At 40.7% G+C, this 25,340-nt stretch overlaps 1 protein-coding gene across 1 annotated transcript; it reads right to left on the reverse strand.

Annotated features, from left to right (window-relative positions):
- Positions 1-1,547: 1,547 nt before the first annotated feature.
- dqx1 (DEAQ box RNA-dependent ATPase 1) lies at positions 1,548-25,113 on the reverse strand. The gene is made up of 12 exons (XM_034896220.1): positions 24,772-25,113; positions 19,113-19,502; positions 13,735-13,928; positions 10,943-11,396; positions 9,234-9,539; positions 8,806-8,905; positions 8,105-8,263; positions 5,129-5,320; positions 4,774-4,899; positions 4,130-4,320; positions 2,999-3,189; positions 1,548-2,491 (listed from the first exon to the last, which is right to left on the reverse strand). The coding sequence occupies exons 2-12, from the start codon at positions 19,452-19,454 to the stop codon at positions 2,284-2,286; spliced, it is 2,463 nt and encodes an 820-aa protein (XP_034752111.1). The 5' UTR covers positions 19,455-19,502; positions 24,772-25,113; the 3' UTR covers positions 1,548-2,283.
- Between the last annotated feature and the right edge of the window lie 227 nt (positions 25,114-25,340).

Genomic DNA, 25,340 nt, shown 5'->3' on the forward strand with positions numbered 1-25,340 from the left:
TTTCCCCGGTGCTGTGCATCGGAGTGTGAATGTGTGTGCATGTTTATCTGATGAGCAGGTGGCACCTTGTACGGCAGCCTCGGCCACCGTGCATGAATGTGTGTGAATGGTGAATGTATCCTGTATGATATAAAAGTGCTTTGAGTAGTCGTTAAGACTAGAAAAGCACTATATAAATACAGCACATTTACATTTAAAACCTAGATTAAAAAAGTAAGGAGCTGTGTTCATTATTACACTGTATAGAATTAGATAAACTGTACACATTATGATGATATGAGAACATCAGTGAATAAATATGCTTTAAACATGATGACACTGAAAATTATATGAATTATAACAGTGCAGGAAATATGCTGTTAACATGACATTATTATATATATTTTCATGTTTACAGCTTATCACATGGTGATTTGATAAACAGAGTTAAACTGTGTGGTAGATTCTGTTCAAAGCTTCCACATTGCTATAGATCTTATTTTAATAGACTGAGTCTGAAAAGCTACGGGCGAATGTGAGACACAATCACACCTGCAGCTGTAGAGAGTTTTAGAAATGCACAAATACAAACTATGGGTTGAAAAATGACGAGTAATGTGAAAAGTGTCATACACAGTTTTGGTTTTCTAGCCACGCAAACTGCTCTCATCAACCGTGTCTCCAGTTGCAGCTGAAAAGTCTCTGATGACGCCACTGTCCACTACCTCGTCAGCACCAAAGAGCAGACACGTTATGAATATTAGAGGTTAGTTGGTGAACGTAGTTGAGCATTTAGCAACTAAATAGACAGATATTTGGAGTTGAGACCAAACCACCTGGCTGTGTTGTGTTGTGTTGTATTTACAGCTTGTTCTGAGGCCCCCCAAGTGAACAAAAATCAATGAACTGCTTTGTTTTTTCAAATGAATTAAATCAAGTACTACTTGGCCTGTGAGAACAATAATTGATTGTCTTCTCTGGCTCTTGAGAGGCTTTTTTAAGTCTGAGAAAATATGTCATTATTATCACTATTGAGTTGCGTTATGGGAAATATGTGATGCATTGTTTTGGAGCTCACCCGGGTCGCCCCATACCAGAAGCCAAAAGTCAGGGTATCTCAACCTCTGCTGCTTTGACTTTAATCATTTATAAAGCAAAGTTCCCCAATGAACGGAAGTGCAACACAAAATTGGTGGATTACCTTTACGTGTTTGCAGGTTTGACATCTGCTGGGCGTGTGGATGGAGGTCAGTTTCTCCACCATGTCTCCACTCACTGCTGCAAGAATTGCTGCTGCTTACGACACGATAAACAGCACAGTCCTCTGGCAAGAAAGAGGTCCAGCTTCAAAGCACACAAAACATTTTTATTGCACACAGAATGTTTAAAGAAATTACATTTTATTTTAAAAATATCATGCCAACTGGTGACCTGAGTTCACTTTGGACAGAACCTGGAATACTGAGAAATAAATCTGTATATTTTCTTTAAAACAGGATCTAGTTTCTACCATTCCAGACAGTGAAACAGCAGCTATGAAGTAAAAAAAAAAAATCACTCAGCTGACATATTTAAAACATGAAAAACCACCCTTTTATTTAAATAAAGTACAGTATTGACAGATGTACTTTTACACACTTTACACAAAGACTTAGAGTCGGAGAGAAAAAGGCAGAATTGAAGCTGGAAACCCAAACATTATACAAACAGTATCAAACAAGTGGAAAATAGAAGCTCTGTGCATCACTGCTACAGTCTGAGACCCCAGTGAGCCCTGAGAATCCGTCTGCATAGAGGTCAAAGGTCAACCAATAACAGTGTCTCTGCTCGCTGAAGTAGTCAGTATTGCTTTAAGGTGAAATCTCTGAAATCTGAAAAGTGCTTTAAAAAAAAGTCACACTTGACAGGTTGGATAAAGTATTTAATCCACTCCACTTTTTTGTTGTTGTGCTACAATTTAAAATCAATGTTTTTGTTTCCCACAATGAGAAAGAATCACAGAAAGAGAAACACAGAAATTCCTAATTAAATAACAAAACTATTCTGGGTAAAATGTTAAATTATGTCAACAGATAGCACAAGGAGAGAATGAAGAGGTTTGAATATTTTCCAAAGCCACTGCATATAAGATATATTAACAATACATTACTGTACATTAGTGTTTTTTCCAGCAAAAGTCCATTTAAAATCCCGCATCAAAGTGATTTAACCTAAAATGAGATTTCGGACTAATCCATAAAAAGTACCAGATCTCAGATCAAACAATAAAGTGACAGCTGTGTGTTGAGTGTCTTTTTCTCCGTCTCATTGGACAACACAGAGGTCAGTGCTGGACTGATTGGGATTCTCTCCTGTCCCGTCTGCGTCTCTGTGAGTCCTGCTGTGCTCATCTGACACTCCATCCTGCTCGTAGGGTTGGGGCTCCAGGCTCTGCCTCAGCTCCATGAGCAGCTCTTTACCATCACTCGATGGCAGGTTTCCCAGGTAGTACTGGGGGGCCAGCTCCACCAGCCTAGGGCAGACGAGGTAGGGGGACAATGGATAACTGGATACTATAATACGATACGATACGATAGGATAATAACAAGAATGTTAACATCAATCAACCAGTGTTAGCAGCTCTTTGAATCCTGGTCAAGAGGAGCTAGATGTTGTACCAGTGCTTCATTTACAGTATGGCTATCCTTACTGACTCGCAAGGTTGGACCCTCACAATATTCTTTTGCTTCTGATCCCCTTGTCTAGACGTCTGTCTCCACAGCGCTGTGTCAGCACTGGAATACGGTCTGGCTGCATGAGTTACCATTCTTTGATTGGGGGAAAAACGCTCTGGCTTGTTTGTACTTCTTTAAACCAATCCGAATCGTCTGAGGGCAGCGCTAAGTCCCTGATGCAACAAAGTTATCCTTGCAAAATAGATAGACCCTTGACCAAGATGCACTTCATCATAAACACAGTGGACAAGGTGGATGTTTTATAATCTTAACTGTTTGATCAGGAAAATGGGATTTTGACTCACATCTGAGGGTGGACTTCGGTAGCGATGCGGATGCAGTTATCGCAGGAGATGGTGAATTCGTGGTACAGGACCCAGCTGGGGGGATTGGGACACGGCTGCCGACACAGGTAGGAAGAGAAGGGATGCAGGTGAGACACATGGCGGTGAGTTAGCAGGAGGTAGTTGCCTGAGCCATCCACATCATGAGCCACCTGAAGAGGACAGTAAAGTGAAATAAAGATGTGTTCAGCAAACGAGTGATACATAACGAATGCAAGGAGTTCAAGGGGGTTCAACCCCTCCGGCGCAGGTTGCCCCGGGTGGACCTTGGGGCGATGCAACACGGCGCTGTATGCCCATAGACGGGATCTACTTTGCAGCTGCTGAGAAGAGTAGCTTGGATAAATAATTGTAGGATACATCATGATTTTGCAAAAACAACGTGCCACCTAGCACCTGTCCCAAAAAAATTAGCACCACCAAGTGGCCAAGTACTAGGCTACTAATGGTAATAAACAACATAGAAACCTGTTTGTTTTTCTTTTAGAATGAAATCAGTCAAAATACCTACAGTACAAAAGTTAATCTTGCTCTCACATGGCACCCTCAATAGTAGTTAAAAGGAGTGCAACAAACCTTACAGGTCACAGTAACCCTAAAGACCACAACCAGATAGACAGTGTAACAAGACTGAGGGTCTAGAGCCATGCTAGCAGCTCTGTGAATACTTTGGTGATTTGTATCCAGCTCTGTGTCATGGCAGCGTGTGCAGGGTGTTAGATGGACGGCTTCCCTCCGTGGCGCCAGTGCACAGAGCTCCCCGCGGAGCACAGCAGCGGAGCAGACCAGCGGAGCAGACCAGCGGAGGTCTGCCAAGGTCCGTAGAACGTCCGCCTGCGTGCACTGGCGATAAGAGGAAGGCCAAACACCGCTCATCTAAACACACTTCCCACAAAAATAGGACACAGAGCTAGATTACAACAACAAATAAATAAAAAGTATTGGACAACTTCAAATATTGACCGATTGTTGGTAAATGAAAAGTTAAGGGACCACCATAGTTATGTCATGGTATAAATATAAAAGCATTACTACAAGGGAGGCAAGTGATTACATTTCTATCACTCAGTTGGAAGAAAACTTGGTGTTTACTTTGAGGAAGAAGCCTGAGATGAGAGCCCGCTTGATATTTGTGCAGTTGTCTTGGCATCCAAAAGCAGGAGGAGAAACAGGAAGCTCTATTCGCTGCATCACCTCCAGCAGCTCAGCCCTGATCACCACAGCCAATTGTAGGGCGGGGTGACTGAGGAAGTTTGTCGTGCACCACGCCTCATCCTGATTATCTGCAATTACCACACGCAGACCAATTAATTATTCATGGGTATATATTTTATGTTATTAAAACCTCAACAGGGATTAGAATGGCCTTACTGCAGGGTTCCCACTGTGGTTGTTATATTAAATTATATATTATGTTCCATATCTACTTTCAAAACACTTCAATTCAATTCAATTTTATTTATAGTATCAATTCATAACAAGCGTTATCTCAAGACACTTTACAGATAAAGTAGGTCTAGACCACACTCCAGAATTTACAAGGACCCATCAGTTCTAGTAGTTTCCTCCTTCCTCATTTCTTCATGTGTTAATGCTAAAACAATGCTGTATAGTACTGATGTAACAAATGTCCTGCCTTTGCCTGTCTGAAGGTTTGAGTTCAGTTTGTTCTTAGGTTCCCTGGGAACCCTGTACCTAAAGAAGAGTTAATGTAATGAAGGCTGAACTGTACGTACGCTCTATGAAGGTGTTATAAATATTAATGAGAGTCATGTGGTCTCCCTCTGCGTGCATTAGAGGTCGCCAGTGAGTGACAGCCGCCTCCTCTCTGCTGGGTTCTGCTGTCACAAAGCAGGAGGGAGCTGACAGAAGACACAGATCAGATCAAATGTCCATTTTACATAACAAATACATATGAAAATGTGCTGCATGCATGCAACCAACCACTATTAATAAATGTTTTTACGCAATAAGTGTTGCCTGTCGTGATGCCCTATGACATTACGTCATGGGGCATAATTTCTCATCAAATGTGAGTTGATTGTGTAATTTTTTTTCAACCTGTAAAATGATTGACTTTGTTTTAGTTACCCGTGAGCATGGCAGCTATAGTGAGCAGCTCGTCAACACAGTCGTACTCGCAGGCAGCGATCAAGGCTTTGGCCAGCGGAGGCTCCAGTGGCAGCTCCGACATTATGATGCCCACCTCTGACAGGTTCCCATCATCATCCAGCGCTGCCAGGTAGTCCAGGTCTTCCAGGGCCTGCATCAGAGCCTCAGGCGCTGGGAATGAGGGAGAGATGGAAGAAAAATAAATATTGAGGAGGAAGGGAGGGAGGAAGAAGCCGTGCATCGATGGTCTTAGACTTGGAAGTACTGTACTGATACAACACTAATGCAAGGATCTTAGCTGCTATCTGCTCTAGTACACATCAGTGATCGTGGTCTTAAGAAACAACGTGGACGACAAACAGTAGAGTCTAAAAGAAACACTTGCACAGGCATAATTTTAGTTTTAAAAAAAGAAACAAATGAATCCACATTTGGGGCACCAGGATAGTGTATGTGGGATTGAGTCAAAGTAAACCCCTAGTCTATAGTAGTGTGTGTGTTCATGGTTATGAACATGTGAGCCAGTGCAACAGTGTGGCTCATTGGTGTGTCTTTAATAGTTTTTGGAGCTCTACTGCACAGAGGAATATGATATATCAGGTTTGGATACACACACCATCCTTGCTAGTAGGAGCCATTCTTTGTTCATTAGACAAAGAATGAGAACAATAAGAAAATATAGAATATCACCATACTTTTCAGACGTCCTCTACATGTACAATAAGTATAAAGCAGCTCTCAAAGCAGGAAATATAGTTGTACACTTCTTCCCTAACCTGTATCACAAGCCTTTTGTCACCACATTCACCACCAATCCAAGGACACTGCTCGACGAGTCATGTCAACCAGGCCAGCCTGATAATATCCAGATCCTGAAACATTTCTAATAGTGTTGTCTACAGAGGAAATGCCTTCTGAAACCTGTTTTAAAATCTGCCACCCACAACTTAAATCTTTCAGTTGTCTCATGTCTGCACTTGGAAGTTTCTGTTCAGCCTCGGTGCAGAATTACAGCCACTAGAGCCAGGAGGTGTGGCCTTTACCAACTGCCACTTTGCTCGTTTGAAAGCCATGATGTCTCTGTCTCATGGGGGGGCCAAATTCTCTAGGCGGCCAAAGCCGAGAAAGGGGAGGTAATCTTGCCCCTTATGACCTCATAAGGAGCAAGATTCCAGATTGGCCCATCTGAGCTTTCATTTTCTCATAGGCAAAGCAGGATACCCCGGGCTCAGTTTACACCTATCACCATTTCTAGTTACTGGGGGACAATAGGCAGGCTGGGGGAGACGCATATTAATGTAAAAAAAAACTCATAAAGAGAAATGTTCACGCCATGGGACCTTTAAAACTCTAGTGCAACGTTTTGATAGTAACGAATGTCCGTTCCGTTCAAGCCATTGCGAAAGTTGCTACATGGCTAATTAAGACTATCAGCTCAACACAACTCTCTCTGTATATCTTTGTATGGCTATGTTCAGAAGAAGCAAAAACTCGAGTGAAGATAAACACCTGATCTGAAGAGTCCATTGTGTTTTTATAGTAGGCTACTCTGAGCGCGATCACGGAAGGCTTGCCTTATTTGGACACAGTTTTCTTGTCATTAGTTTTAATTCCTCATTCCAAAACAGAAACTATGCCCAAACTCTACAGTTTAGGTCAGCTGTCATCACCCAAGTAGTTTTTCAATGTTGTTCCCCGTTTAAAGTACTTTTTTTAAGCCAAGTACAGGGGGGTACTTGGCTTAAAAGAACCAGAACAAAACATTTTTGGTAGAAAAAAACATTTAAATTGGGCAGCTGTGGCTCAGTGGTAGAGTGGTCATCTGCCAATCGGAAGGTTGGTGGTTTGAACGCTGGCCCTGCAGTCACATGTCGAAGTGTCCTCAGGCAAGGCACTGAACCCTGAGCTATATATATAATAAATTTACATAAAATGCTACATTGCTGCTACATGTTTAGAACCCATCACCTAATTCATTCATTCATTATAATAGTATAATTATTTTAGGAACTATCAATGACACTGCTTTCAGAGGGGAATGCAACTAGTTTGTAACTCTCCTTTTGGTCAACTGGAACTACAGGTCTTCACAGGCCCAAAGGTTTGGACTAGCAAAACAGAACTGTGGAAAAACTACCTGAACTGGTGTGCATAAATTAAAGAGAAACTGAACAGCAGGTTGAAAAGCATTTTACTGCCCGCTCTGGTTAAAAGTTTCAAGTCTGTTGCATCTGTAACCACCCTCTACAGCGATGCCACATTGTCCTGGAGTACACCTTCATGTCACTTCAGCAAGGTGAAAATGTAAATCATTTGAGCAAAAACCTGATTTTTCGATGGTTTTACATTATTTTTTTCATTTTTAAACTAAAGAGACTCAATCCAACCTTTTACAAGTGGGCCTGATGATAATGAGATCTGGTCCAAAACGTGGTTACCCTGAACAGATAAAACACATGACCAGAGCTGATAGTGGATCCAGTCTGATCCACTTGGGTATCAAGGGCATGTCCACAGCAGGAACTTTCCCAGGTGACCCAAAAACCTTTTGAGAAACTCAAAAACTAAACCTGTGTTTCACCCCAAATAAACTAGGACTACATTAAGTTCCTGTAGATTAGTTTCAGGTGTAAAAAGAGTCCCTGCTGCGAGGGTTGTGCTTTCTAGTAAGGAACGGTGCAGAGTTTGCAGGGCTGAATGTCGCTTTAGTGTTTATTGTAGTTAGCATATATTTATTAATGTTAAGAACAAAGTTATGTTGTCTGCTTATCAACTCGTTAAAACAATAAGAGATTTAAGAGATAAGTCTCTTTTCCCACCTATGCATTTGTGCCCTTTCACTCATTCTTTCCATCCATTCTTACATCATCACAGTCATGCTGAGTCATGTAAACAGTCCTAAAAACATACATGAATAAATGAGTATTATTTAAAGTTCAGAGTTCATCACTGTACCTGGTCTGTCCAGGAACTTGCATTGTCCCATATCTGCAATATCAAGCCTCTTGAGCAACAGCACCAAGTGACTGAGGTCTTCCTCCACCACCCCTGGACAGTGAGCCTCCGCCATCCCGTCCTCATATAGAGACTGGGGGTAAAGACGGAGACACAGCCCTAAAAAGACCAACAAGGACAACACATGCCATAAACAGTCATGATACAGTATACAGTACAGTGCAACCCAACATAAAGTAGTGGGAACTACCACAGAGTATTATAAGTACTTTGCCAGGTGTCTGTCTGTCTGTCTGTCTGTCTGTCTGTCTGTCTGTCTGTAGACAGATTTTGTCCCTGCAATAGCATCACAACTCTACACGATGCATTCTCCAAACCCTTCAGGTGTGTAGTTGAGATCAAAATGAAGGCTCAGTTAAAGAGGGATGTGGTACGAGCAAGGGTGCCCAAAGTAGGGGGGTTAGAAGGTGTTGAAGGGGCCACTGCCCCCCTACTTAACACCCCTAACCCGATTTGGCTCTGCGGCTTGTGTCATCCGATCACAAAATGGTCTCTAGTTTGATCCTACCACTAACATTCCCCAAACTCAGACTTCAAATCCTACACATAGGGGATTATATTGATATCTTATGGTTTGGGAAATGTCTGCATCAAATCACATCAGCTGGTAATCAGAACAGCAGCAAGGACCTTTGACGTACCTGGAAGGTGGCTGTTCACCCTTTGAGTTCTCATATCGGCCTGGTGTTTGCTGATCGTTCTTACGACCTGCGAGTTAGCTCGTATTTGTGGATTGTAAACCTGTGGCAGAATATTGGATTAAAAATATCAGAAATGGAATTGTCAAGTTTTGTACATGATAGCCTGAAGATGCTGATTTTGTTTTCACTTCAATCAAACAACTCTTTGTTCCCCCCGCAATAAAGTAGGCCTACATAACTTTTTTATTTTTGCATTCGGCTGATTTAGCTTCTATTTACAGCACCTTACACTGAGCTTAACATTAAAACAATCTGATCAAAAAACAAAACAACAAACATAGGAGAAAGAGATAAACGGGACTGTTTTTGTTTTGATAATCTAGAATTTGAGTATGCCATTTTTTTCCATGTAGGAAAAAGAAACTCACAGTTTTGAGTTGAAGGCCTGTGTCTACGACATAGCGAATATCTGGCAGGGAGAAGGAAGCTTCTGCGAGGGTGTCGGAGAGAATAACTTTCCTTTTGACCCCCAGACCTTCCGCTCCCAACACTGAGCCACCCACGCCAACGGAGGTGTCATTCTCCCTTAGTGTCGAAGCTTCTTGGTTGGATTCGTAGACCCGCTGGGTCAGCGCACCCAGGTCAGCATGGAGAGGGAGGATCCGGAGAGGACCAAGTTGAGGACTCAGAGCTACACACTCCTTCTCCAGCAGGGCCATACACTCTTCTGTTTCCTACACAGAACAGGGAAGAGAGCAAAAGGAGTCTCAGTGTGTGGGTGTGTGTGCTTCACTAGAAGTTAATTAAGAGGATTTTGAGTTACAAGTCTAGTCTCTGCTAACACCGGCCCACACGATAGGCTGGAACGGAATGGAAACCAGGACTGACGGTGAAGGTGTGGTAATGTTGACATAAAGGGAGTTTAATGTGCGTTTGACGTACTACAGGTCAATAATACACGGCACATAAAAATGTACATGATGAAATGACATGTGACAGACACATTGTGGCTGTGTTCATTTGGATATAGTGTGTGTGTGTGTGTGTGTGTGTGTGTGTGTGGTTGTGTGTGGGTGTGTCACATGCACCTGAGGCTTCTCAGTTTGTGGTGTCAATGTTTAGTTTTACTTTTAAATCAGTCCTACACTATGATTTCTTGCTGTTGGCACGTAGAAATGTTGAGCTTTGCAATACTGAACACCTAAAAGTAAGATAGAAATCACAATTAAACAGCCTCAAAAATTAAACCATGGATGACTGCTGCATCACTTGCCTGATTAAAATGGAACTTAGGTCATATTAATATTTCCAAAAGGGTAAACTCTGCCAACAGCGCCAATAAGTTCAGCCTTTTTAGGATTGTTTTCACACCTAGAGTTTGTTTGCTTTGGTCCAAATCAGTTCGTGAGTTAGTATACTTGGAGCAATTTGCCCTTGGTGGGTGTTGGTTTGGTTTCACACCTATAATCAAATCATCATGGACCATAATCTTAAGGACTAAGGTCTGCAGAGCTTTCACCGTAGTCTACGTAAATGGCCTGAAGTTTATACTTGTATATTGGTGTGTGCGTCAATCTCTTTAAGAGAATAGCCGGGGTGGTGCGTGCGTGTGTGTGTGTGTGTGTGTGTGTGTGTGTGTGTGTGTGTGTGTGTGTGTGTGTGTGTGTGTGTGTGTGTGTGTGTGTGTGTGTGTGTGTGTGGGATCAAGCGAGTGATAGAGAGACAGTGGTTAGCGTCAGAGCGAGTAGCGACTCTAGAGGCATAGTGGTCATAGTGTCTCCCCTGTGCTTTCTGACCAAGGTGGGAAATCTGTAGCAGGAAAAGTTAACCTTCGCCTTGATTTCATGTTGTTTGCGGAGAAGAAGAACCAGGAAATGAGTAGGAGGAGAGGAAAATGTAACAATACCAAGCAACAACCGAGCAACGTGCGCCGCAACAGCGTTGATTTAACGCAGAAGCACAAATTGGCCTATATACTGTTAATTTGAAATGATGAAAAATAATTCATACTTGGTATTAAACATGTTAAGAAAGTGCATCTCATAGATGATATTTGATATTTTTGCTTTAGCACACAGATATTCATTCAAACTGTGACAATTGGTACTTTGTAGACATTAAAGCAAAAGTCTTGTACCTGTGCACTGGCCAAAAACACCAGCACATCTCCCTCCTCTCCCCTTCTGTGCAGATCCAGCACCATGTGACAGGCAGCGGCTGCCGATTCCTTCCCAGACGGAAGCTCCCGGTACAGTGTCTCAACCCTGTTTAACTCAACAACCTTCCTGTCCTCCTCTATCTCCGTCCCCTCATCCTGGTTTCTGGAAGTGGGGTCAGTGAGCACACTGTCCAGGGAGAGGTGAGGAACTGATGGCCCCAGGAAGGCCGAGAGGCGAGGTGCCAGCGTCGGGTGAGTGAGGAGAACCACCCGGAAGTTGTCCGTCCTCTGTCGGCATACGTCACACAGTAGGCCCAGCAGCACGTCAGTGGGCACGGTACGCTCCTGGATCTCGTCCAACACCACAACGCCATACTGATGCAGCAGAGGGTCTGACATCATTTCCTCTAGCAGCAGAGTGTCACTGACAAATCTGGGGCAAGGGAAAGAAAAAAAAAAAGAGATGAGTAAAGAGCCAGTATCTATAAAACGTATAGAGATTTTAAAGCATCTCCACTGCAGGTCAGCCCAGTAGGTCTTTATGGATGTACTGTACATGTATTTACATAATCATTATGGAGCACAGGGAAAGGACACATGGATCCATTTCCAGTGAATACACTGCTATAACACCTTTACTGCCACAGCAAACTGCACGTAACAGAAAAAAGGGTCAAGGTGTGGCTGAAAGCAAAACAAAAACCATGGAAAATTATAATACAAAACTAGTGAAATGAAATGAAGCCTTCTACATTCCCTCTTGGGAGGAGATCATTACACATGGTACAGTTCAGCATTCTGCTCGGCAAAAAAAAAGCAATGAACTCGTTACCTGGATTTACCTGCAGTTTGGTAGAGCACACTTTGATACGTGATATCTTGCACTTGTTGCACTAGATGTGTTGCACTTATACTCAAGCCATCTCTGGCACTCACTTACAGTATGTTATGTACAAATAATCCCCAGGATGCACTATGGTTTACCAGACCTTTGCAGCTGGCCTGCTTCCAGGAAGTTAGGTAGACAGTACTCCTTGGCATGTGGCCTGTTTATGGTGGAGTTTTTGATGTAGTTGAATTTCAAGGGGCTTACTGAACAGAATTATGTAAATGATTATCTCCAAAAAGTCCAATGATTTTGTAATATTTTTTTTTAAAAGCATGCTCAGAAATACACATATTTGTTGGATTGAGACAACTCTCATATCTGTTTTATTAAGATAGGATAGATACAATAAAGCGTTATAGAAATGTATCCAGAGCCAGGAGTCAATGAGCTTAGCTTAGCATAAAGACTCAAAGCAGAGGGAAACTACTTGCGTGTTTCACTTTAAAGTTTAAAAATACACCTCGCATCATTTCTCGTTTTATGGAAATAACATACTGCAACCATTTTTCTTCCTGCGGTGACTTCCTGAAGTACCTGCTCGTTGACTGGCAACCTGAGTGGCGACGAGATCCGACCAAGTCACTGTGCCCAGAACGAAATCGTCCTAGCACTGCCTGTAATATTGTGATACAATTAAGTTGTTAAACACTAATTGTAAGAGGTGTTGTTCGACCTATTTTCGAGCTTCGAAGAGAGCCTGGCTAGCCATTTCTTAAGCCTTGTAAGAAAAGCTTGATTGTTATTTTTGTATTTTATGTATTCATCTTTTTAAATGTTTATGCTATTTTTTTTTTTTTATTAAGTTCCTTTTGATAGGCCAAGGGCGATGTAGGCCATAGCCCCACCTGTACACATTGCGGTCACCCATCTCTTAGGACCGAGTGACCAATGTTAAACTGCTGGTCACATGGAACCCTTCTCCACTTCAGCCTTCAAAGTTCTCAAACGCATTGCTCAGGTGCATAAAGACAAACGTGTATTATTTCACTTCATTTTCTAACTAAAGACACTAATAAGGAAAACATTATTTTGACACGACTGTGATCTTATAGCCTAGAAATCTAGACTCACCCTAGTGGCAGCAAATGTAATTTGCAGCGTCGGAGTCATGACCCAATACTGGGGAAAATAATAAGATCACTTTACCGGCGGGGGAGGGTGTGTAGCTATACGGAAACACTTCTCTTCTCCGCTTCTCTTTATAGTCGTCAGATTAATGCACCAACCAACCAGCCAATTTGTAGAGCTGGCTCAGGTCTGCCTTGGACCGACTCTTAATTATACGGTTATAGTTTTAGATTGTTGGGGGACTTCCCCTGACACACTGAGCTCCTCTCTCCTCTTTCTTTCCATCTGTGTGCATTCGTGTCCCAGAAATACTTGTTACTAACTTATTCCCCAAACCTTATGTTTTCTCGCTCCTCAGTTTTACTTGGATTAGGGTGGCACCTTAATCCTGGTTGCAGCGATGGTCCTGCTCGGTGCCCTGCTATGCCCTGCTACACCCTGCAGTGACCTGCTACACCATGAACCCTAAATATAAATACTATTTCTAGTCATAGTTTAATTATCTTTAATGTGACTATAAGTACATTTCCAGGATAGTGGCAATTGTGACTAATATTGCCACTGTTCATTACACCCTCAACCGGGGTGAGCCTGGGTCTGTCCCAGGTTTCTGCCTAAAAGGAGGGTTTCCTCGCCACTGTCGCATTAAGTGCTTGCTCCTGGGGGAATTACTAGAATTGTTGGGTCTTTGTAAATTATAGCGTGTGGTCTAGACCTACTCTATCTGTAAAGTGTGTTGAGATGACGCTTACGATTTGATACTTCAAATAATATGTAATTGAAAATTTTAAAAATTTCCACCGTGCATCCTCACCTTAGTAGGGTGTCGGCTGTACAGCTGTCATCATGGGACACCCTGTAGCCCACTTCCAGGCCCAGGCTGAGGTCCATCTCATCAGCCACGTGAAGGGCCAGACTTGACGCTGTCACCGAATAGGGCTGGGAACAACACACCAGGCCCTGAGAAAATTCATAGGACAAAGCATACTCCACACACCACTGTGGCACCTGCAGGGAGAAGAAGAGGAAGACAAAAAGAAACATAGAGGTCAACAAGACGAGGATGTAGTAACATAATACTGGGGTTTTACTCAGATTTTCAGAATCACGCACCTTAAAAGTAAGTTTGGTTAGTGGAACACACATTCCTTGAACATCTTTCTTTGCCCCGGGATGTCTCTGACATTTCATACTTCTCACAATTGGCAACTTAAAGTAGAGGTCAGAGTGGTCAAGGATTGTTTGCAGTGTGTTGAGCCGGGTAGAGAGGACAGCATGGTAATGTTATTTTTGTAATTCTAAGCCGAATGTGTGTGTCTGTCAGGTGAGGTCTGCGTGAGCACGAGCTTTTATGACAGTAAATATAGCCAACATCTAACGTTAGCTACCCCGCCATGCTGTGATGTAATGTCTGGCTATGTGAGACAAGCGTCTAGTAACATTGTTGTTGATTCTACGGTCTCAGCCTGGCAACCTCCTTCTGCAACTCTCATTTGTATTTTGAATTTATGCGGCAGGATCTATTTTAAACACTCGATGTCAGTATTACATATTTTTGCCCTTTTAAGACTTTTTAAGGCCTACAATTTTAATATTGACAATTTAGACCTTATAAGACTTTTTTTTGACCCCACAGAAACCCTACTTTTCACAGATCCAGCAAATAATACATGTAAGTCCAATAGTCATTTCTCTTTCTGACTGCTTTGTTTTCCAACAACCTTTGAGGGAAATATCCGGACACAAGGCAGAGGGTGAACCAAGTCCCAAGTAAAGTTGCCAGCCGGGAAACCAAAACAATGAGCTAAATTGATCTAAATGCAGCTATAATACCTAGAGAGAAGAAAAAACTCATAAAAAATATGACAATAAATTAACTTTGCTTACTAGACAGGATCCACAACCATAAGCCATTTGTTCTATGCTATCCACTTGGCTTACAGTACTGTGGGTGCGCACATGTTCCAGTAACAAATGAACAGGCAACTAAAGTGGCATCCATGGGTGACTGGAAAGAAGAAATAAACATTGCCCTACAACTGACCTGACATAAATATTTAATCAAAGGCTTAGATTAGATCTATTGATGAGGAAATTCAAATACACTCAAACAAACAAACTCAGGAAGATGAATAAAGAACTGAGAATGCCATTCTTCATTCTAACCCCAACCGGCCCGTCAGACACCGCCTAACAAGAGCCTGGGTCTTGGTTTTCCTCGCCAGTGTCGCACTGTTGCTTGCTCTGGAGGAAACTACTAGAACTGTTGGGTCCTTATAAATTCTGGAGTGTGGTCTAGACCTACTCTATCTGTAAAGTGTCTCGAGATAACGCTTGTTATGAATTGATATTATAAATAAAATTGAATTGAAATTGAATAGAATAAAGAAGGCAAATTGTGCTACATAGTCACATATGTTTGGAAATGTAATCTCTATTGCTTTAGTCATGTTTTTGCCTACAAATTACATTTGACTCACATTTTGAGCAAGATACCTGTTGTAAAGTTGAATGCAAGTTTGAGTGACAGTAAAGGTAGCGTAAATGATTGACATTACACACAACCAACAGTAAGAAGTGCAAAGGTCAAAGTGAAAGTACCCTAACAACAGGTGTACTATGTATGAGCGTCGCCTAAATGCTAAATATGCAGCAAGTAAGAAGAAAAAGTAGAAAGTGTTTTTTTTTTTTTTTCTTGAAAGACACGTGGCAGTAGCACTAAGTGTGTAGATGAAGAAGGCGGCAGGAAGGGGAGACTGGCGTGGTTCGGGATGCAATGTTTGTTCAGGTTAAAGCAGAGCAGTGTAACTCTACCGGAGTGGTTTAAAGCGTTCATTCATTAGCCTGAGGGGAGTGGAGCTGACGAGCTAGTGGAATGATAACAACCAGGGCATCACGCGGAAAGTCACCTGACATAAAATGACACATCTTCACACAGAGGAAGGAGCAGTATAATGCTCAAAGCATCAGCATGGTTTTTAATTAAAACACTCGGAAATATAAGCAAAGAAATATACTACTGTATATTTTATAAAAAATTAAATGTATCTACAGTTATAAAAACATACTCGTCTGATACGTTGACCAGTATTTTTAAATAACAGCAACATATGACCGGTATAGTTCTGAACACTGGAATCTCACCACTTGTGTTGGCTACTGTCACATTCTCATTTTCTTCTTAACAGAAAAAGGTTTGGTTATAAGATAATAAAATTGTTTTTTCTGTGAGGACCGTGGGGTCCTGTTTCTTTCTTTTTTATTTCTCTTCAGCTCTCTACTCTCTGCTATCAAGTAAATTCCCCGAAATATACAAAGAATTAAAGATCAACTAATTAACCCATTATAACTGTTTTTCAATAACTGATTGTGTTAGGTTTCTGGGAACATCTTCCTGCTTCCAATTTTAATCTCTCTAAACTCTAAACTTTAACATATAAAACATGTGACCATTTTAAAAAAGCTGATGCATTTTTAGAGATTAACAGTATGTAAAATAGTTCAAAGCATCTCCAGAAAAAGACTCTTTGCATTTTCTACTTTTACATAAATACAAATTGGATTTGAATACTTCTTCCACCTTTGGCAAGACAACTAGCGTTAGCCTACTGTTTATTATTAGCATGGTCATAATTTGTTGTAACTTTGTCCCAGCGTTTTGTGTAGGAATTTCTCTATTTGCGATGTGACGGTGTGCCTCATTCAGTTCAAGGGTAGGCATCGCTATTGAACACCCTCCACATTATTTAGACAGATGATGGCCAATTATTTCATGTCCTATGGTCCTGGGATTTTTTCAGATAAGAACATAAGAAGCTGGGTCAAGACTAGTTTAATGACAGATTCTTTTAAGAGGATGGAGGAGTGAAGGGCTGCCGTAAATCCAGGAGTGGGCTTGTCAGATGGCTAGGGTGGTGGCGTTCAAAGGGTTCGCCAGATCGGATGTCTATACTAGAAAATGGGGAAAGTGTATGATGGGCTTATGGTGTTGTCCTTTTTACATGTTCATTTGTTTTATTGACTATTTTGTTATTATTTGGTTGTATGGTCATACATACGTCAGATACCGTGTCATTTCTTGATTTTTGTTGGGGTGGGTGGTGATGACGAGGTACGGGGTGTATGTTCATGTTGCGAATTGTATGTCTTGTATGTTGTTTGAAAGAATTGGTAATTGCATTAAAATAATGTCTCCATTTGCATCGTATTCCTTTATATCACATTTATATTGTCAAATCGCTTAATGGGTTTCTTAATGAATGTGCTGGTTTGATTTATTTGCAAAATGGAAAATACTGTTATGTCCTGTTATTTGTTGTCAGTATAGTAAAGAGAGTGGTTATCTCCCTTTGCATGTACAGTGCATTAAGCTCAAATCATGTCTGTAGAAGCTAACATTAAAATCTTGAAGTATACTGTCTAGCTGGTCTGATTTTCAGTGTCTACTTTTAAATACATTTAGTTAATTTTTTACTCTATTTTAAGTTCTTGTGTATAAATATCAGTTGTTTTTGTATACATTTTGCATTTAAGATTAAGAGGCTTAATGGGTTCTATGAAACATAATTCCTAGAAAAGAAAGGTGTTGTATCAGTACTGAAATTGGTACTTGGCGCTAGTATATACAATGTTCACTCAATATCTACTTCTCTCAAACAGCGTTATGGAAATATTTGAACCCTGGTGTTGTCTTCCCATTTTTCCTCCATTTTAACACTATGTAACACTAACTTATTAACTTTAGTTTTACAGTTATTTTTGGAATTTTATCCTAATTTATAGGAAATTATACCCAATGTTTGAGTTGGAAAAGCAGAAATTAGGAATTCTTTAGAATAAAATTAAAGGAATGGATGTTGATGGATAATCACAGACTGGAACATGTCTTTTACTCAATACTATTTTAAAACCACTTCAATTTGTTTTTCAAATGCTATAAAATTAAATAAGACGCCCCAAAATTAATTAAAGTATAGACTTGTACTCGCCAAAGAGCGCTGTGTGGAGTCAGTCAAGTTATTTTAGGTAATTAAAAAGAACATTGATACAGTAAAACTGGTTAATTTGACCGAAAGACAACATGAGGGTTAAAGGTATCATAAATTTGGCTAATTATTACTGATGAGATCATATTTTTCTTTCTGTGTATGTAACTTCAGCTAAGACTGCAACAAACACTGTCAATTTAAAGTAGACCTATAATGTGTTCCTGGATTTTCTGTCATATCTATAATGTTCATGACAAACGTGGCCAAAGCTTCAGATAATAAGGTAAACGTATTTAAAAGACATCCCTGTCAGATTTCACACTGTTCCGGTCCGGTTTCAACATTTTTTTCTACTCTCGGCACTGTATCATTTCATACCGAGCCAGGTTTCTATCTGCCCGAAGCCGGCACTACTGCAGTGTTTACGCTATATACACTGCTACATGTAGCCACATGCTAACACCCAGAAGAGCTGTAATCTTGTCTAAATGTAGTTCATTTCTACCAAATTTAAGGTCACATTCCTGCTGGAACATGTCCGGGTTGTGTAATATTTGGTGTAGAAGTCTTTATCGGCAATTTGGGACGGACTAAATGCTGCTATAAACTCATTTGTAGTCAGCCCTGCGCTGCAACCAACTGTACCAAATATCCTCTATATCAGGGGGCTTCAACAATTAGAAATTGGTCCAATTTTGTTTTTGGTGACTATTGGGCAAAGGAATTGCTCATAATCTGATTTCAAGTTCACTATTCCCGTTTGAATCAATCCACTCGGACCTGCCGCCAGTCTCCTAAAGTTGCGGGGCCCATGTGACACAGATACAGCAAACTCCACTCTGGTTCTAAACCGTCTGACTGCACACGTTACGGAGGCAGAGCACAGATGCGTAGAATCCAATGATCCGCGAAACGCTGATCAATCGAAGCAGACGGGCTTTTTCAGGAGGGGGGCTTAAAGGGACAGGTGCTCCAACAGAGCGTCTCAGCCAGTGGACACAGGTGCAGCAGCAGTGGGCAGTATGACAAAAATAATGCATGTGAAAATGTCCAAATAAAAACACAAAATACAAGCATAAACCTGAAAATGGTAGAATATTTTTACACTAGGAAAGGTTTATGTTTAAAGTTTGACCTCAATAAATCTAGGTGATTACATACACTGCATGTTATTTTCCCTGTGACCCTGTTGGTCCCTAGTTACCTGGGTGCTTTTTCCAGCACCACTAGGTGCACTGAGCAGCAGCATGTTGTGGCTCTCCAGGTGCTCCAGTAGACTCTGCTTTAGACTCCATATAGGAAACTTCTGCCTCTCATCCAGTAGGGCGTAGTAACGAGAAGAAAAGGGCAAACCATCGTAAGGGTTCACTTCTAGGTCTCCCAGCCCTTCCTCCTCCCCTTCTGCTCTTCCTCCATCGCCTTCATCGTCTAAATCCCCAGATAGGAGTGAAGACATGGAAAGGGAGTCCAGGGCAGCAGAGGGCTGCGTCTGGGACCCAGGGAAGAGGGAGGTGGCAGAGGCCTTTGCCGGTGGTGATGACATCATCAGCAAGGGGCGGGTGAGGGGCTGGTTCACAGAGAGGACAGAGATTACCTGCAAAAACAATGATTGGTGGTCACATTAAGAAATGGAAGCAGTCAGGGGACAATCTAACGCTCCGTAAACCACTGTCAGAACATATGCCAGTCAGAGTTGTTTCCTGCACCGCGCAGCATAGTTTCTAGATACAGACAGTCACAAAGGACAGAGTAACGTTAGGAAAATTCAACAGATAGCAGTCAGTCATACGTCGGTCTCAAGGTTTACCAGTTTACCAGCAAATGCAACATTTTGTCCCGTCTGTGTTGTTTTTCAGACAACAGCAGTGACCAGTGACTAACATTTTTCCTCTATGTCGCACCCGTGCACCTTATGTCCTCGCATTCCCTGCCCCTCCACAAATGAAACAACGTTGTTCATATTGACATGGTTTAATGTTGCATTACATGGCCCATTTCTTTTGTAAAGCCGGGCCTGGGTTTGGATCTCTCCTCTTACTTTCTGCGCATTCACACACGGCTCCTAGCGACATGGAGAGACAGCGGCCACACTTCCAGCGGTCCACACGTCTGACATTTTTCCACAGTTTAATTGGTATTAACACAGCTGTATATCGTTAAGCATGAGATTCAAACCTGTATTTGTACCAGTGTTTCCGCCGGTAACTCTCTGTTATCGCAGAGAGTATACTCTCTGTTTTTTTAAACAATACATTGTATTCTATTGATTTCAGATAGCTAATTTTCATTTACATGTGTTGCAGCTTTATGTGTATACGCAACATACAACTTAAGACAATAGAATGTAGCACAATATGGATGGGAAAGCAGTGATAGCCTATGTGACTTTAAAATTTGTTTTGGTTTAAATCAACAAATAATCGTCATAATTAATCACAATCTCAATATTGATCAAAATAAACGTGATTATCATTTTGGCCACAATCGTACAGCCCTACTAATGATAAAACCTGACATTCATATTGTTCTATATCCATCCATGGGTGTTTGGAGCCATGTTGTAATATATTGGAGGTGGTTTGCTAATGGTTAGAGTCTGAAATGTGGGGCGGCTAACAGTCCAATGGCCTTAAGTTAATTCATGTTTTCTTGTATTTCCAGTAGAATGTATTAATGAGGGAATCTATAGTTTTAAACCCCATGTACAGTGAAAAGATATGGTTTCATTTTGATAGTATGATCATTTTGACAGCAGCTATTCTTCCTACTAATGACATGGGTGGCTTCTTTCAGCGGGTCAGGTCTTCCTATCTGCTTTTTAGGCAGTGGAATTATTTTAAGATATGAGTTGCCCACCCGTGCCAATTAGCCTTTGACGTTCAGCTGACAGTACAGTCAGTGGAGACACTTAGTCATGCCAACACAGCTAGAAGAAAAAAAGCAAGGACATGTCACTTATATTTCAGGTACCATAGATATGGATGGAAGCTAGACCTCAGGGGCCACTCGACTTTCTTTCTCTAATAAACATTTTCTCCATTCTCTAAAACAGGCCCTTCATAGGAACCTGTAGCATGTTTGGTATTCAACTGTGGAATGCACCCAGATGCCACAGAGAGAGAGTGAGTGAAGTGTGTGTGTGTGTGTGTGTGTGTGTGTGTGTGTGTGTGTGTGTGTTGGACAGCTGTAATAGGCATAATCTGTGGAAGGCCTGCAGGCACCTCACTGCTGTGCTGGTTTATTTTCGTGTTTGGAGGAGACAGAAAAGCAGACAAAACAGAGGTAAAGTATATGCTTAAAAAAAAATATATGTTTTACTGTGTAAACCTCTCTCAAGTTTTAACCTCTCGTGTTGGTGCGTGTTTGGCATTTGGAATGTTTTGTTTTGTATTTTGTTGTATGAATGTAACTGTCAGCTTAAAATAAAGGTCAAAAATAAAGTAGCTATGTAATTGAAAGATATGGTCATCCATACTATTAGTTACAGATGGCAGTAGGGCTGAATCAGGCAGTCAATAGATAGAAATCTGTTTTTTTTAATAAATTATATAAGCAAATGTCCCAATATCTGGGTGCCTAGTGGTAGAGCGTGCGCCCACATTTAGAGGCTCAGTCCTAGATGCCATTGTTCCCTCCTTCTCCCTTTTCATGGGGAAAAAAGACCTAAATGCCCCAAAGCATATCTTAAAAAGTCAATAAAGCCTTAACATCTTCTTGGGTTCTGGAAAATTGTGACAGACATTTTCTGAGGTTTTTAAAAAAGTATAATTTTGGGAATATGTAAAATTAAAACCCTGATATGGTAGATGGCTAGGTTTCAAAGCTAAAAAATATAAACGCGGTTTGACTAATGAATGTCTGGTCTGATTTGAACTCAAAAGGATATAACCTGAAATTGGAAACATAATGATCTAAATCTCAATTTTTACAAATTGCAGACTGTATTTTAGTTATTCTAAGGCTAATTGTGTTTAAACCCCTCTTAAGAACTTTGGTTTAATTTGTCAAATAAAAAGGTTTTTTTAGAAGAAGAAAAATGACGTGAATAAATATAATATTAATAATAATAATAATGTGTATTTATATCAAACCATACGCTCCCAGCAGTGCAGCGTATTTTTATTTTTACTTAACAATAATACATTTATTTTTTATAGCACTTTTATAAACACTTAGACGCTTTACAGATTTGGTTATTGGACATGAGAGAAAAAAAAGAAAAGGAAGACACATAGGTGCATGAAGCCCAGGTAAAGCAGGAGAGGTGGGCCTAACCTTTATTTAAGCAGGCAGGCCATTTTGCAACGGCAACCTGGCCAAGAAAAGCACAATTGTACAAGACAACATACAGTTTCACACTATATAGTGTAAGAAAACCTAATATAATACATTAGGCTACACAGGTCCAGATTAAATAGGCAGTTCAGAGCCAACGCAAAGGGCGGTTTAAGTAAGTTGATGGATATGCAAAAGTGCTATGGTGATAACATAATATACATGAAAAGAACCCTAAGCCTAACCCTTGACCAACTGCCACTTTGCTCCTTTGAAAGCCCTGAATTCTCTCTCTCAGGGGGGGGCAAAATCTGGTAAGTTTCCAGATCGGCCCATCTGAGCTATACATTAATATAGATATTGCAACAACATTTTAGTGTTGACTATTGGTGCTTTTACATACTATTTACACAATGAGATTTTTGATAAATAATCATCAGTAATGTCGATATAATGACTAAGTACGTAAAGGTAAATAGTTACAACAGTCTGGTAGGTTCATAACGTGACATAACTTCCCTGTAACGAAGCCTTCAAAACCAGGAAAAGACAACACTTATGCCGTGTTAGTATATCCAAAATCTAAGACGATATTTAGTCTCATATCACTATATCAATATCAATGTCTTGCCCAGAAATCAACAACTGTACCCATGCCAAAACTGCCAAGACCCACAGAGTCCAATGACTTTCGACCAATAGCGTTGAAATCACTGGTCACGAATTGCCTGGTGCCTGGGTAAAGAAGTACATTGTATCCCAAACCCACCATCTTATGGACCCCCCTTCAATTCGCTTATCAAGCCTTTGGGGGGTGGATGATACAAATCTGACAATAATGCACCTTTTGCACTCTCATCTTGAGAAACCAATGACTCGTGCTAGTGAATTCTATCTTAATACTGGTATTATTTATTGGACCATGGACTTTCTGATCGGTTGCGTCCAGTGGGTCGGAGTGGGCTCATCTCTGTCTGATGAGATGAACACATCCACAGGCTCTCCACAAGGAAGTCTTCTATCTCCTTTACTATTTATTCCATTCACAAATTTGTGCACCATCACTTTATTAAATATGCTGATGACACAGCTCTAGTGAGTCTGCTACAGGATGGGGAGGTAGATCATGGGCCACTTGTAGACTCCTTTTTTTTCACATTCAATTTTAAATACCAATAAGACCAAAGAAATGTCCGTAGATTTTAGAAGGTCACAGCAATCAACTGACACTTTTATCAATGGGGAGGCTTTTCAAGTTGTTACAAACTACAAATACCATGGCATTGTAGTGGACAACAAGCTCAAATGGGACAATAAGACCCAGATAATAATAATGTACTTTAAAGAAACTGCTGGTTTTAAATGTCAATTACAAAATGCGCCAAATGTTTTATACTGCTTTTAATGAAAGTATCTTAACTTGCTGTATTATTTGCTGGTTTAGAAATGTCACTAAGTTAAAGAAAAAGACAATCACAAAAACAGTCTGTCAGCAAGTTACTTGGGATAACATTACCAAGCATTGGACACATTTACAAAGACAGAGTGGTGAGAAAGTCCAATTACATTGTACGTGACCGCACCCCCCCCCCCTGGCACCTCATTTTAAACTACTGCCATCTATGCTTCATTTCTGCCAAACGCTAATGACCAAGAACAGATCCACAAGCCATGAAATCCTAAAATCAGTCAATAAGCTAGATGTCCAACTGGCATGGTCATACCCGACGGTGTATAGTGTACTGTAGTGTGTGATGCATATTCTTCATGTTATGTCTGACTCTGTGTCTGATGTGTGGACTATTTGTTTGTATCATATGTCTGATGCCTGTCAAAGTGCCTCGCGACAGCAGCAAACCCAGAAACCCTAGAAAGAGTATATTGCTTTTAAACTATTCCCATGTCATAGATAGATCCCACTGTTTTCCTACTGTCTAACAATGTCCTATTAATGTTTAACACTCCTTGGATAGTGCTGATGTGATTAATCCTATATGGGAGTAAGAGAGATTATCTACAAAGAATCACACATGGGTGGAGTCATAATTTGGTTGTGTACAGGTCACTATAGACGAACTAAAGGATGCTTAGAAAGGCAATAGCTGGCTGTTTATTTTAAATAACAAATACAAGTACTTTCTCACAATACTATATATATATATATATATATATATATATATATATATATATATATATATATATATATATATATATATATATATATATATATATGTATATATATATATATATATGTATATTACTAGAGCACATCTTCGAAAAAATAGGCATACGGGGCAGAACAGCTTCATAGTATGGTTGCGTGTCCGGTGCTAATGTGAAAAGTAGTTTTTCTTCTAGAGGAGTACGACACATAGCTAAACTTGCTAATGTCATTGTGCAATGATATGTTATCACAACAACCAGGTACTCTCTCCTTAATTTTCTCTGAGTGCCATTTAAATTCGGCCAAGAGCGATGCGTTACAGTTAAGCTAACAGTTATACACCTCCGTAAATGACACAGGGCTGAAACGCACAGAAATGAGCGAGAACAGATATAGTGGGTAATAGGTTTGAACGGTTTCTTACCTGTGAAACATATCGGAAGGGGGTGAAGAAACCAATCCGAAACTGTCCGCCCTCGGTCCTCTGTTGTTGTGTCACTTAACCCGTCTTCCGTCTACTGTGGCACCTCAAACCACTTTCACATTCCGGACAATGGCTGGATAAAAAAAAAAAACAGGAAATACGACAAATGGATGATAGACTGTCTCTCTCTGTGAATCCCTTTCTGCCCTGGTTATTTCCTGACAGCAGGCAAAAATATTAAAAGACGAAGGTGTTGACTTGATGCTCTAGCTAGCAGCCGCCATGTTGGGCTGTCCAGCTGTCAAACCTTGTGCTACATTCAAGGCTCCTCGGAAAACCCTTATTGTGGTTTTGGGATCAATGGCCAATGATAGCCTTCCTTCCTTCCTTGTTTTGTTTTTTTGCATATCTCAATCACATTTATTTGTACTAGAACAAAAAACAAATTAAAACATATCCATACAACACTTTAAGTTTATTTAATGCATTACAATTCAACTCCTGTAATGTGATGTACATCTACGGTCTAGCGGTATGTATCTCGGATGTGGTGTTGCATTTAGGCATTA

This window comes from Etheostoma cragini, chromosome 16, assembly GCF_013103735.1.
Source record: "Etheostoma cragini isolate CJK2018 chromosome 16, CSU_Ecrag_1.0, whole genome shotgun sequence".
NCBI classification, from domain to species: domain Eukaryota; kingdom Metazoa; phylum Chordata; class Actinopteri; order Perciformes; family Percidae; genus Etheostoma; species Etheostoma cragini.